The following is a 14,744-nucleotide window of genomic DNA, read 5'->3' as shown; positions in this document are numbered from 1 at the left end:
CTGTGGCCCACTCATGTTGAGTGCCTGCACTCAACGATGCACCTCATGTCTCCACTCTTGGTTGCAGATTTCAACCTAGAAACCCTGTCTGTGGACTTTCTGTGAAGTTAATGTAGCAGTGAGAATTAAAGTTGTTGGTTTGGTAACAGCAGCTGGATGGTCAGTCACGGCTGCGTACACCCGTGCTCGCCATGACAGCGCGGAGTGGCCTCCGGGACTGCCGGAGCTCCGGGTGCCCGGGGACTGCCCGGCACGGGGGTGGGGGGGGCGCCTGTGCCGCTGCTGCCCGCCAGAGGGCGCCGCGGAGCCGCTCCGCCCCGTCCCTCCCCTCGGCGGTGGCGGCCGGTCGTGCCGGGCCCTGGCGGGGGGGGCGGCACCGCCAGCAGCCGGAGGCCGCTCGCCCCGCTCCTGCGGCAGAGGCGGGCTGGCGGGGACGCCGAGCCCCGCTCCTCCGGACCCGGCTGTGAGCCTCGGCGGCCCGTGGCGACATGTCTCGGGAGCCCGGCTGCAAGCGCTGGCTCCTCGCTGCGTGCGCTCACCTCTTCCTCCTTCTCCCGCTGCTCCGCAACCGGGGTGAGTGGCCGGGGGCTGGACCGGGCCGCCATGGCGAGGTGAAGGGAGGAGAGCCGGGGCGCTCGGCCACTCCGCTGAGGTGTTGAGGGGAGGAGAACACGGGACGGAGCTGGAGAACTGTGGGTGCCCTGGAACAGCCGCTCCCTCGCTTGTCCGTCCCACCCCGTGGGGGAAGCGGGCGGGCAGGCGGCGGAGCCTCATCGCCGAAGTTTGTTGGAGAGCTGGGCTGCAGCCCGGAGCGGGGGCGCGGGCTCCCCTCAGCGGCCCCCGCTCCCGGAGCCGGTGCTGCCCGCGCCCGGACTGCTTCCCGTCCTCCGGGGCCCCTTCCGCACGGTGCGCGGGGAACAGGGCGCCCTTTCTGCCTCGGGCGGCGCGGGGCAGCGGGCAGCCCTCGCCTGGAACCCGGCCCTTGGGGGACAGCCCCTGAGGTCAGGGGGATCTCCATTGAAGAGCCAGCTGGCACCCAGACGTGCTCGGGTTGGATCAGCGCCTCTCTGAGAGGAGTTGCTGAGGGGAGGTGGAAAGGCAATATGGCCTGGGTAAAATATCAGCGTAGAGAAAAAACACCGTATTACTGTGTTCTAGAGATGTTCTTAACGTGTGCAGCCGGGTGGGAGAAGATGAGAAGGGTTAGTAATGTGTCGGCAGTTGGATCGCTACAGGCTCTTGGAGTGAGTAGCTGTTGCCGTGAGTTTAAGAGACAGGAACAGATACATCTGTTCTGTTTCCCATTATTTCTGTTCCTGAATGCTTCTTCCATCTCTGTCAGCAGAGGCTGGTCAGTTTGTTCTGAGCTTCTGGATTTGTTTCTCTTCTTCTCCTGTGCCTTGTGGATCAAAATCCTGCAAGGGAAACTCGGTACAAGTAAATCCTGATTCCAGCAAAGTAAAACAGTGATATTTTGATTTTTCTCATGTAAACCCCTTTTTCTTTCACCTATGCAGATTGGGCTTTGGAGGAGATCTAATACTCCACTGCTCTCCTAAAGCTGTGTTTCATTCTTTCCAGGATGAGTAGTTTTGCTCCAGTGCTTCAGCAAGGTGCTGTAGCACTGGTAACCTTTAACAGATTGTCATCACAGTCAGAGAATAGCAGCTTCAATTTTCCCTGTCTATATGTGTATTTATTGTACATACATACATACCCACCCGCAGGTAGAAGGCAGCAATGGTGAACTCTTGCTTGTGCAATTACCTCTTTTTTAGTAGGTCTCAATTAATGCTGGTATACAATTTGTTCACAGGATGTTTGTTGCAGTATCATGGTTTGCTTGCAGTTTTAAAAGTATCTTTTTAAATTAAAGTCTTTTCTTTCCTAAAAACCCCATACTTTTGAGACGACCAATCAGCCTTGCTCTTGGAAAACAGAAATAATTTGGATTACATTTTGCAGAACAAAATAGCGTGTATGATGGCAGTTAAGTCATTTCATACATTCTGGCTTGCAGGTGGCAGCTTGAAGAATGGAGAACATGTTCAGATGATTTTGTTTGGTCTTAATTCTAGACAATCATAAGGGATAATGATGATGCTTTTACTGCTTTTCTTTGCTTGCCTTTATTATAAAGATAGTGGTGTACACAGCACTCATTTAGACATTTCAGTGGTTTGCAGTGGTGATTTCAACTGCCTTCTTCCCATGTGTGCCATTAGTGTAAAGAAATAAAACGAGTTGCTTTTATGACAAGCTTCAGATGCTGGAAATTTACCTGCATCACCCCCTCCACTTCCTCCATCCCTCTTTCTTTAAACTGTAATTAAAAATATAAAGAAATTATATTTTAAATGTTTTGTCTATACAACATAATCAATGGCTTTTATTATTTGAAGTGGCTATTATTAGCCAGGGGTTTGCCGTACATACGTCATAGAATTGTCACTTTTTTGTGGCTCATTTAAACTGACACACAGCCCTGTGAGGTGTCTGGAATGACTCTGGGGTAAGTCAGCCCCAAACCAGACTGTAAAAGAGGAAGATAACAGAAGTGTTGCCTTTCTGCTTCAAATGGATTTTGTCTGTGAAAGGAAAAATGAACTCCTCAGTTTTTAACCTCCTTTGCACTCAAAGGATGTAGACCTTTGGAATTGCTTACACTGGAAAGGGTAGTACTGAAGAAAGGATTGCATCTACATTTATAATGCGGTATTATATCACTATCTATATTTATACAGTATACTGTGTTTTAATACTACAGTATTTACATCCATTTTCCAAATAGTTTGTTGGCACATATGCCTGCAGTTCTGCTGCTAAACAATGATAATAAACGATTTTTACATTCTCATGTTATAAGCAAGTCTGTTTACTTGAGAAAAATAGGAATTGAAGCTCCTTCTATTACATTCTCTGATTAAATTTCTGGGTTTGGAATGGAAAATCCGAAATGTTGTCTGGCTTTTTCAGTGGATTTTAGTTCTGCTTTCAAAAGAAATAAAAATAAGATTGATGGAAATAAAGAGCTTTCTTTCTAAAATTTCTTTCATTTTTCCTACTTATCCTCAGTTTTTGAGCATTTAGCAAAAGGAGGGGAGGGCTGGCAGTTGACACATTCAGCTTATCGCTGCTTGTGCCAGATGATGTAAATAGCTGTGTGTGTTAGCAAACTTCAAAGTATGCAATGCATCAAATAATGACATAACAAAAACAAAATTAAGAGGTGCATTTAAGACAGTGCCTTGTTGTTTTTTTTTCTGCTTTAGAAAGCTTTGTTTGCAGGAAATGGTGCAGTTAATCATTCTAGCCTTTTTGGTTACTGTGATGTCCAGCAGTTTGAACTTCCACCAGCTAATCTGTTTCTTCTCTCAGTGTTTATCTTCCCTGTGCTCCGTGGTAAGTCAGTGGTCCCTCTGAACTATGCTTGCACTGTATCAAAAAACTCAAAGGGTCTGGAGGAAATTCTGGATTTAGCAAAGGTGCCTCTAGCTCCAGAGATTGATGTGTGCCTTGGGGAGTTCTGTACTGGAAGAAATCTGTTGCAGTTGTCTGAATTAATGTTTGGACATGGAAAGTTACTGTTTTGTTATAGGAGCATCTAATAACTCCCAGACATACATCATGCTTGTTTGTGCATGTGCATTTTACAGACAACAAAAAGATATCTTTGCCACAGAGAGTTTACTTTTTTACCTGTGTTGTACAACTAATCTGGTCATGTGTAGTTGCATGTGTAGTTAGAATTTTTCTATCTGAGGTCTCCTCCTGGGCACACCTTTCTCTTGGGAGTGAATAGTGGGTGGATGAATTAATCTTAGAGATGCCCAGCTGTGCTCAGTTACTGCATTTCCTACCTACCCTGTAGCTCCTTTGTTGATCAGTTGTATGCCAGCCACATTTACCACATTCTTCTGATGCCACCCTTTTCCCAGGAAATCCGTAGAAGAGGGTACTTACTTCCAGGCTGAGATATCATGTTGCTCAGACAGAACAGTCCTGGCCATATCTTAGTAAGACTTGAACTTACTCCACAAGTGCATCCCAGTTTACTTAAGGCTGCTTTACTCATGTCAGATTATGTGTGCAGAGCAGATTTGCTAATAAGGTAGTAGAGGGGCCACAGCATATTTGTTGCTGAAATAAATTCATACAGTCTGCCTTAGTGAAAAGCTTGCTGCTGTGTGAAGACTGGAGGATTTTCTTCTGGTGTCTTCAGGGGTCTGCTAATCTTTTTAGTGAATGGTTCTTCAGTAGTTTGAAAATAATCTGAACAGTTCTTGTCTTATTAAAATGTTCTAAGTGGAAAAAGTCTTCCTGGAATATTTAGTGTAAAAGATAACAAGTTGTTTTAATATGTTTATTTGTTGGAAAAGAAGGGGAGGCTGCATGTCTGAAATCACTGGGAGTAAGAGTAGTGGTATAGAGAGAACTTCAGCATTCATGAGAGATATTGGTTTGTTTAATAAATGATATGTGTGAGTGTTGAAGTTGCACTGTGTCAGGGCAGCTGCAACAGAAGTAATTTTTAGCCAGGCATGTTCAGTCTGCCACTGTCCTCAGCAATACAGAAAGATTGATGTGGAAGGTAGTCCAGGAGAGCTGGTTGATTTTTCCAGGTTCATCTCCTGCAAGCTCAAGAATGGTCCATCCCCATGTGCAGGAAGGCAAGCAAAGATGGCAGGAGGCCTACAGACATGGACAAGGAGCTCAAAACCCAGACACGAAAAGGAAGCATGCAAGAGATGGAAACAGGGTCAGGTCATTCCAGGAGTAATATGGAGACAATGTCTTGAGAGTGCAGGTATGCTGTTAGGAAAGCCAGAGCCCACATGGAGTTGAATCTGGCAAGGTATTTGACTTGTGAAAAGCAAGAAAAAGGGCTTCCACAGGTGTATCAGCAGGAAAAGGGAGACTAGGGAAAAATGTTTCTGAATTTGGGGAGAGACTTGGTTAAAAGAAGGACATGGAAAAATTTGAGGAACTCAAAACCTTCTTTGCCTTGGTCTGTACTGGTAAGACTCACCTTTGGCAGTCCCAGGCCCCTGAAATACATGGAAAAGTCTGGAGCAAGGAGAATTTACTCTCACCGAAGGAGGACCAGTTAAGGGGACATTAAAACAAACTGGACATGCAAAAGTCCATAGGACCTGATGGGAGGTACCCACAAGAGCTTGACAGTGTCAATGCAGGCCACTCTTGGTAATCTTCAAAAGGTCATGGTGACTGAGGAAGATTCCTGAAGGACAGAAGAGAGCAAATGTCGCTCTTGTCTTCAAGGAGGGCAAGGAAATGGATCTGGGAAAACTATAGGTTGGCCAGTGCCATCTCAATCCCTGGGAAGGTGGCAAAGCAGATAGTCCTGGATACTATTACCAACCAAGGAAGGAAAAGACAAATACATGAAAGGACGAGAAGGTGACTGGGAGATGTCAGGATGTTTTCATAAAGGCCTGACCAACCCAAAAGACTTCAGTGATGAGAGGAGTGCTTTCATGAAAGTGGGGAAAGCAGAGAATGTTGTTTATCTCAACTTTAGCACAAAGTCTAATACTGTATCCTGTAATGTCATACACAAACTGATGAAGTATGGGCTAGATATGTGGACAGTGAGGTGAATAGGAAACTGATTTGCTGGGCTCATGGGCTCTGATCAGTGGCATGGTGCGCTCTAGGGGTTGATTATGGCTGCAGTAGTGTTTAATCTCTTCATTAATGGCCTGGGCAGTGGGACATGTTGAACCCTCAGCAAGTTTGCAGAGGAATTAGAATGGGTAGGAGAGGTTGATACACCAGCTGCCATTCAGAGGGACCTTAATGAGCTGGAGAAACAGGCAAACAGAAAACTTGGACAAACAAGTTCAACATAAGGAAATGACAAGTCCTGCCCCTAGCAAGGAAGTCACCCCATGCACCAGTGCACACTAAGGGCACACTGTTTGGAAAGCAGCTTTGCAGAACCTGAGGGTCCTGGTTGGCAACAAACTTGACTGTGAACCAGCAGTGTGCCACTGTGACAAAGATGGCCAGCAGCCTCCAGGGCTGCATTAGGAAGAGTTTCCAGCAGGTCGAGGTACATGGGTCCTTCCTATCTGCTCGGCCCTGGTGAGGCATGTCTGGGGTGCTATGTCCAGGTCTGGGTTCCCCAGTATGAAAGAGGCATGGATATACTGGAGTGAGCCCAGCAAAGAAACATGAAGATAATTAGTGGAAGCACCTGACATATGAGCTGAGGCTGAAGGAACTGGGACTGTTCAACCTGGAGAAGAGAAGGTTCATTTAGGATTTTACCAACATGTGTAAATACCTGATGGGGGCAGTAGAGAAGACAGAGCCAGACCCTGTGGGGCCTAAAAGCACAAGGTAGTTGACGCAAACTGAAACACAGGAAACTCCATTTAAACATGTGTTTGTTTTTTTGTTTTGTTTTTTTTTTTGTTTTGTTTTTTTTTCTTTTTACACTGGAAGAGATTGCTTGGAGAGTTTATGGAATGTCTGTCCTAGGAAATACTCAAAACCTGACTAGACAATGTCTTGAGCATTCTGCTGTCATGGGAGTTGAACTAGATTATCTTCTGGAATCTTTTTCAACCTCAACAATTCTGTGGTTCTGTAATATGAAGGTAAAGTAGGTTGTTAAAATAATCCCCCGAAGAGGATTTAGCTGTGCTCTCAAAGGCATAGTATGCAATAGGTCTCCCCCCCCCAGGTTATCTGAGTGTTGTTTGATTTGTTTCAAGGATCATGTGCATTAATATTTTATAAATCTTAGAAGCAGTGTGGCACAGGGTTTTAAATGTTGCAGCGAGAGAGGCAGCATCTTTGAGCAACCCTGGTCTAATGGGAGGTGTCCCTGCTCATGGCAGGGGGATTAGAACTAGATGATCTTTAAGGTCCTTTCCAAGTATAACCGTTCTATAATCTCTTGTCAGTCACAGTTGTTTCAAGTCTCTCGTGCTGTTCCACAGCTGAAAGTCCTGAAAATTCTCCTTGTGTTCAGTTTTGCAACTAAGCTGAATTTACGAGGGGATGCTTCTTCAGGTTGATACTATGTAATTGCCACATTTCCCGGTGTAACAGTGTTTTGTGTTGATCTTGTAATTAGGATCTTGTAAAGTTGATGATGTAGGTCTGGTTTGTGTAGGGGAAGATATTCCTTATTTGGAGCTGTAGGTACTGTTACCTTGGAAGAGAAGGAGGAAAATGATCAGAACATGCTGTCAGCAAGGGATATGATAGGCATATTGAGGTATTCTCTGTGCACTTTTGAACTAGAAGTTCAAAACATTTGCTTGAGGATAATATTTGCGGGAGCACTCCTACTTGTACTCTGTTTTCTTCTTCCTGGCTAAATGCCTTACTGAAATGTAGCTATGGTCAACATGGGTCTACTGGTTTAGAATTTTGGGATGTCTGGATCTAGTGGTGTGATTTGAGATTCAAATTAGTTGAGACCTGAAATGTAATTGTGAAACTCAGCTCCTAGACACTTGATGAAATTAGGTCTCCAGCTGCAAGAGCATAGGAATATAGCTAATCAGAGATGGAGTGCAACAGCCTTTGGACAATCTTGTCTTCTTGCTTTCCTGCATTCCAGGTTTCTAGCATCTCAAAGGAATTGACTAGTAATTCACTTTAAATTATTATTGCTTGAAATTGCTTTCAAACTTGCAGTGAGACACTTCACTGAATCTGTTGATCTTTTTCTGTCCCAGTTTTTAAGAAACCCATCAACTTGACCATGATGAGTAGTATCTTGAGTTCCTTCCAATTTATAGCAACTTACTTGCATTTGCATCTCTTTAGTACCTTTGAGAAAAAGACTCCATATGAAGATCCTTGGCAAACCTTTCCTATGTTAAATGTAACTATTTTTACAAATGAGCAAGGTGAGTCAAATTGATTAGATGACTGTATCAACAAGAAAAAAACCTCACAAACCAGAACCCTTTTTTATGCTGATTTTTCTAATATGAAGCAGAAGTGTATGTATAAGATGGTGTCAGTATAAAAGATTTAAGATAATGCTCAGTCTGTGCAAATTAGCTCATTGGGGTCTCTGTTCTTTTCTTAAATGTTTATTTTCTTATACATTAACAAGGTTGACTATTGTTCTAAGATGGCATTCCAAGCATGTGACAGCTATCTCAAAGCTTGATAGAAATTTCTGTCAGGTGCTGTCAGTTCTGTGATTCCAAATGTAGCTTTGGTACTCCAAATGTAAACCTAAGATAGTGTCGAGTGTAGGTGTCCCTTTATGCTGTTGTCAAGTGGACTAGTGGACTGAACAGATTTTATTGTTTTGTTTTAATGGAATTTATTTGTCTTGAAGCCAAGGTAAATTGGCTTCACATCAAAGAGTGATCTTTTCAGGAATGTATAGGAATAGAATTGTCAGGCAGCAAATGTATAAATTCTGTAAGAATGGACTGCCTTATGTTCATAAAGATTATTACAAATATAGTAACATTCAATGTGAAAATATTCCTAAATTCTTTTTCTTTTGCTGCAGAACTTTGTCAAGTGTGAAAATGAGCTCCTATGAAATGAAAAAAGTCTGCTTTTTCTTTCAGCTTTTGCTGTAATTCCTGAAGATGCAGAAGATGAGACGGAATTAACAGTGCTGCAGGTAATAAATTTTAATTGCCAGAGCAGGAACATTTTACAGACATTATAAAATCATCTAGAAGATACCAGAGCAGAAGGCTCAACATCTGTGACGTTGATTATTTTGATCATTGACTTCAGTGGTACTAAATGTCACATAATGTCTTTCTGTTCTGTGTACCATATGAGATACCTTTAATGGGACACAAGTTGCACGTAGCACTGCTCTTCTAGTATTACTAGGATCTTAATTTATCCCATGGATTCTTAGCATTACTAGAATAAACTTACAGTTTTGGTTTCTTTCTTATGCTGGATTTACTGACTTATACTGATATTTGTGTGAAGAGAAATGGGTTTGGAGGGTTTTGTTGTGGAAAAAAATATAATTTAGAAAACAATTTATTTTCTTTATTCCAGGGTCAGCTGAAAAGTGCATTGGAAACTTACAGTAAAAAAAACCATGTCAATTTCGTGTTGCTTCTAAAAGTGGATAGTGTTATTGCTGTTGAGAACAGGTTTTGGGTAGTTTTTATTAGTTCAGACATGGGGTTTGCTTTCTTCTGGGTTTTCTTAAATATCTAATACACTGAGAGAGAAATGGCTGCCTCCCTGCTAAATCAGCATTATTGCATTTTACTGCCCAAGCCATGGCTCAAGTAAAGCTTGCGTATGAAATTTCAGACTAACAGGTTGGAAGTAATGGCAGAACTAGCCTCAGTGTTAAATAACATAATAGGTGTTAGGTGTGTATGCATCTGTCTCCTTCAACAAAATTCCAGCTACCTTCTTTTTTTTTTTATATGTATATATGTGTAACAGAAATCTATGTATGTATAAAAGAGGCTTAAGGGAGGAAAATTAAAGTCTGGAATGAATCAAGAGTTAGAATCTATAAATGCCATTCAGATCTAGTGATCTCACATGAAATGCAATAGAAGCATGGTCTGAGATATATGTTTCTAAACAATTTTTGGTGTTGATTATTGCTATATCTACAGTCATTTTCATAAATGAAAAAAATGCCTTACTGCAAACTGCTGATCTGCTGCAGTGTCTGGGAGACTACATAATGTCATTCTGTTTTCATTACTTGTAAGTTACTGCTTGTCAAATTCCATTACGGTCTTAATCTAGCTGTTTATAATGTTATTATTCCTATGTAGGATGAAATTTATGAAGGCTTTCCTCCTATTTGGGTGTTCCGAAACCTTCTCTCAGATGAACTCTTCAGGCCAAAATACTTTTTTTTCCTCCTTTTTTTTTTTTAAAATCTTCATTTTGACAGGGAAGTGATAATGAGCAACAGTGGTTTTGTTTTAATAACTGTAAAATACAGCTTGTTCATTACACTATGTACCACAGAGCACACACTTTTGTTTGCATAGAAAATTAATCTTCCCCTATTGGTTATAATGCAGATTAACTTTAAAATGTGTGTGTATTATGCTGTAAGATGGTAGTACTGTGTATAATCGTCAAAATAACTTAAGATTATAAGATTTTTTTCAACTGTGTTGACCTCATCAGCTAAAAAGGGTCATAAACATGAATGCACTCTTGAAAAGGTTTTGCAGATGGGTACCAAGGAAGTCGGAGCTTAGGCATTTCAGTGTAAAAGTCAGTTCTGAACAGAGGAAGAGATCATCTGATGCTAGTAGAACTAAAAGGATTAGATGGATATGATATTTTAAAAAGGGGGGGGCGGAAAAATGTGTTTATAAATAGGAATTAAGTCACAAGGCTAGGAAAACTGCAAAAGAGCCTATTACTGAGGAGTGCCTTGTATGGCATTTCTATCTGAAGGTCTTAAAACACTTGAACCAAGATAAATACCACAACAACCTTATGCAATTAGTAAAGATGATCTTGATTTTTACATGTGAAGAAACCGAAGCACTGAGGTGCTGTTACCAGGGAGAAATTGGGCAAGAAATGAAGGCTTTGTTTTCCTTCCTGTGATTTTTGTAGGAAGCACATAGCTATTTCTCCAGTTCTGTCTCTCTTTAGTTAAGACTAAACAACACCTTTCTACCCAGCCTTTGTTATGTAGAAGCAATTGAGTATGTTCCTAGGATATTTTTGTATGTGTGTCTTGGTTTCCTGGTTAACAATGCAAATGCAGTGTCATTGTCTGTTCCTCGGCACTCTGCTAAAACTCCATCACAAATGTATGTAGGTGATACCTGAGTAAATCCCAGTGAAATCATGTTATGTGCAACAGCCTTTTCATACTTATTCGTCTTGATGTAAATTACTCTTGAGTCTTTCTTTAGGAATTGTGTTTCAATAGATGCTTGATAGTGGATCAAATGAGTAAGAGTGTGCTGGGCTTTTTTTACACACTGTATTATAAAGCTCCATATTCCAATATTTGTGCTCAGGAGATGCATGTATATAAATATATATGTTTATATTTATAAAGACATGACATTCTCTTTTTTTTTCCTATTATTACTGTATTGTCTAAGTAATAGTATATAAACATGTAGAATATCTGTTTCAGTTCTTGATGATGAAAAGCTTTTTGCATTAGTTTTTATTAGTTCTTGAGTTAAAACCTCTGTGTGTGCATTTACAATCTGATGAATGCTTTGCCCTCCTGTGTTTATACAAATATTTGAGGTTTTGTGTGTATTCTTATTTTGCTTTCTCTCCTTTCATCTAGAAGTCTAAAAAAAGTGGAACAATTAGTAAAATGAGCAGAGGTAAGTACTGTACAGTCTGTGTTTGTTTTCAGTTGTGGCTGCCTTTTTAGTGTAAATAAAGTATGGTTATGCTTTCAAAAGTGACTGTGTGAACAGTGCCTAAATACTCAACAGCATTGTTAGTTAATTGCTGATTCCCAAGTATTTAATTTTTTTTTCTTTGCTCATCAGTAGTCTCATCAAACAGAACTTTCTTCATCTTTGTGCTTGCAATTCTTATAGTTAACCAATTTTCTGAAAATGTGTGCTTGCACTTTGAAGCTGGTGCATTGCTTTTTGTGGTCCATAATAAGTTAAAATCAAATTTCATGACACTTAGTAGCTGTTTTAAAAAATGAAAAAATTATTAAAAAATTAATATGAAACTGAATTTTACCATTCTGCTAGGCTCTCGTGGTACTTGCAATAAGTAGTGTTACTATAAATTACTTGTAACAACTTGTAATAACTTTGTAATATCTAGAAGAAAATATTTAAATATTTTATATATATCTAATGATTTTTTACTGGATGTGAGATAAAGTATGAGAAAAAAATTCTGCAAGCTTCTGCTTTTTCTGAAAAAAAGTCTGATGTCCTTTCAGCAAAAAAGTATACAGACCTGAAATAATACAGTCTCGGCACTATAGCCTAGGTCTGCCTCTGCTTTACTACAACAGCTCAGTTCTTAAAAAGCAACTTGGACTCTTAATGGTACTTCTCATTCTTCTAAAACCTGAGCACTTGATTCTGCTTGTTCTTAAAGAACCACCTTAACCATGTCTCTGTTGTAGCAGTTTCTGAGTAGTTGCATGTTCGTTCTGACATCAAAGCTGAACGCCAAGATATGGCATGCTTTTAGTGGAGTTGCTAACAGAACTGTGAATGGTGCTGAGAAGATCTGGGTTTTGTTTGTTGGCTCTTTTGAACTTGGTTGCAAGCTGTGGCCCTGACACAGATAACTACTTCTGTGGAAAATAACAAAGTGCCTTGTCCCATTTATGTCCCATTTTGCCATTGAAAGTTCAGGACCTGTCAATGGAAGCTGTATTGCTCTGTTTCCCTTGTAACCCAACCTTTCCTGGTGTCATAAACCATTTCCTCTTTGTGTTCTTTCATCTCTTTCTGTGCAATCTTATATAGACAGGTGTTGGTTGCTGCATTTATTGCTCCCAGCAGACCTGCTGTGCCTCAGTTTGTAAAACACCCAGGGAGGCATTGACAGACTCCTTTTTTTGGCTTTTGACAGGACAGGGTTTTCATCTGTTTCAGTATGATCTCATTACTTAAGTAGGTTATAGTTAGGAATGTTACAATCTAGAATCGTGGAATCAGAATGGTTTGGATTGGAAAGGACCTTGAAGACCATCCAGTTCCAACCCCCCTGCCATGGGCAGGGACACCTTCCACTAGAGCAGGTTGCTCAAAGCCCCATCCAGCTTGGTCTTGAGGACTGCCAGGAATGGAGCATTCACAACTTCTCTGGGCAACCCGTTCCATTCCTTCACCGCCCTCACAGTGAAGAACTTCTTCCTAATATCCACTCTAAATCTACCCTCTTTCATTTTAAAACCACCCCCTGCAGGTCTCCTGCAGCCTTCTCAAGACAATGTCATGTGGGACAGTGCCAAAATTTTTTGCACAAGTCCAGGTAGATGTGACTTAGAATTCTAGAATGGTTTGGATTGGAAGGGACGTTATAGATCATGTAGTTCCAACCCCCCCTCCTTATGCCACTGGTTTGTCATCTTTGTGGAAAGTTACCTCGCTTAATGTTTCCACAGGCAGCATTACATCTGTTCCCAGATGGTAGGCTACACTACCGAGCAGCAATATTTTCAGGTTTTAGAATATTTGAATAATAAAAGCAAATCTTTCCTTGAAGTGAGGCACTGGCTACTTCAGGGTAGCGTGCAATGATTTTGCTTTGTTTGGAAACTCAATGAAATACTAAGCTTGGGAGCGCAAGTTCTAGATTCGTCTGCAGTCTGTGAAAACAGAGGTGCACTTCCAGAGGGTTGCTGAGATCCAAGAGAGGTTGAGTCATTCCTTCACCACAGGAGTATCTACTAGCTTTTGTCTGTGGGTTAAGGGGGTATTTGATAAGGGGGTTTTCTGTTCTTTTTTTTCAAAGAGTGTGTTAAATGAGAGAAGAAGAATGAAGTAGTCTTGAGGATTTTTTTTTTTCTTTGATTCTTGCAAATATGGTGATGTTACGCTTCTTCTGCTCTGCAAATACCTGCAATATTCTGAAAGGATCAAAAGCACTTTTTGCAATTACACCCTTTTAATGTCCCGCCTGGCCTAGTTCTGCATTTCATCTAGGCTCTCTAGGAATTCATGAGGGAAGTTTGGGAGGAAAGGTGAGAACAACATGCATGGTTTAAATAAGTTTTCTTTCTTCGGTATCAGAACAAATGTGTGGGTGATGAACCTCTCTTTTTAAGTAAGCGTTAGGACACATCATGAGCTCTGAAGTGGTAAACAACATACTTTGTGTATTACAAAAGTATGAATGGGTGTGCAGTTGATGGAGAGATGACTGGATACTATTATTTCAAATTTCAAGGAGTAAAGAAGTGTACTAAAATTGTAGTGTGTTTGGATTTGATTTTAAAGGTTTTTTTTGGAAGTTATTAAGTTTACTAAAATTCAGGAAATAGAAATACTGGAAATATTCAAACTGTGTTCGTAGGTAGTTTTTGAATTTAGGATGACTTTCAGTTCTCATGTGGCAGACCATAAACAGAAATCAGTCATTACAATGCTTATAGCATACATGATAAATAAGTATGCACATAAAGATATGATAGTGTCTGTATATATGTCTGTCTATATATATGCATACACTGCCTTTAATCCAGAAGGATCCCAGTAACTATATATAAACACGAATTATTCCTAGAGTGAAAAGACTTGGCTTTACTTTTAACTGTGGAAGCTTTATACTAGGCTGTAATGATCTGCTCAAAGTACAAGAGCTAAAAGATTCTGATCTAGAGTTTCAGGTTGATTTTATGATTGGCATAAAAGGAGGGGAAGACCTACAGAATATGCAAATGGCCTAATTTTTCTAAACTCACATTGGAAGCTGAGTTTTCTGACATATGCAGTAGAGTCTGGTTTGTTAGTTAAATTATCAGTGCTTCTGCAGTTTAGGTTTTGTCTCAATAAATATTGAGGCATTTTGTCCTTCTCACTGGGTTTTCATTGTACAAATATTCCATTTAGCCTTAAACAAATGAATTTTATTTATATATATTTTTTTTTTTTAATGTGAACTTGAAGTATTTTCCCATTTGAGATTTTTGAAGACTTTCCACATGTATAAGTGTCTTAGGGAAGCAAAATAGAAAAGAAGACAAGAAGGGAAATAAAGTATCTGCGTATCAGTAGTTCTTTTAGATATTAATCTTCCAAAAGACTCCATTCTTTGTCTTGCTTAAT

General features: G+C 40.7%; 1 protein-coding gene across 2 annotated transcripts in view; it reads left to right on the top strand.

Annotated features, from left to right (window-relative positions):
• The first annotated feature begins 327 nt into the window (after positions 1-327).
• Positions 328-14,744, top strand: part of B3GLCT (beta 3-glucosyltransferase) — a 53,826-nt gene continuing 39,409 nt past the window's right edge. The window contains exons 1-3 of one of the 2 annotated variants that reach the window (XM_062615096.1): positions 328-573; positions 8,577-8,632; positions 11,279-11,318. In XM_062615096.1, the coding sequence (XP_062471080.1) occupies positions 489-573; positions 8,577-8,632; positions 11,279-11,318 (181 nt within the window). In that variant the 5' untranslated portion in view covers positions 328-488. Of the gene's footprint in view, positions 574-4,665; positions 4,808-8,576; positions 8,633-11,278; positions 11,319-14,744 lie in introns of those variants that run through there. The other variant, XM_062615095.1, reaches the window with a different exon arrangement.

The sequence above is a fragment of the Pezoporus occidentalis genome, unplaced genomic scaffold (assembly GCF_034315485.1).
Source record: "Pezoporus occidentalis ecotype Australia unplaced genomic scaffold, CSIRO_AGI_Poc_V1 ctg18, whole genome shotgun sequence".
NCBI classification, from domain to species: domain Eukaryota; kingdom Metazoa; phylum Chordata; class Aves; order Psittaciformes; family Psittacidae; genus Pezoporus; species Pezoporus occidentalis.
Note: the sequence above shows the minus strand (reverse complement) of the source record. Positions and strands in the feature narration are given on the sequence as shown.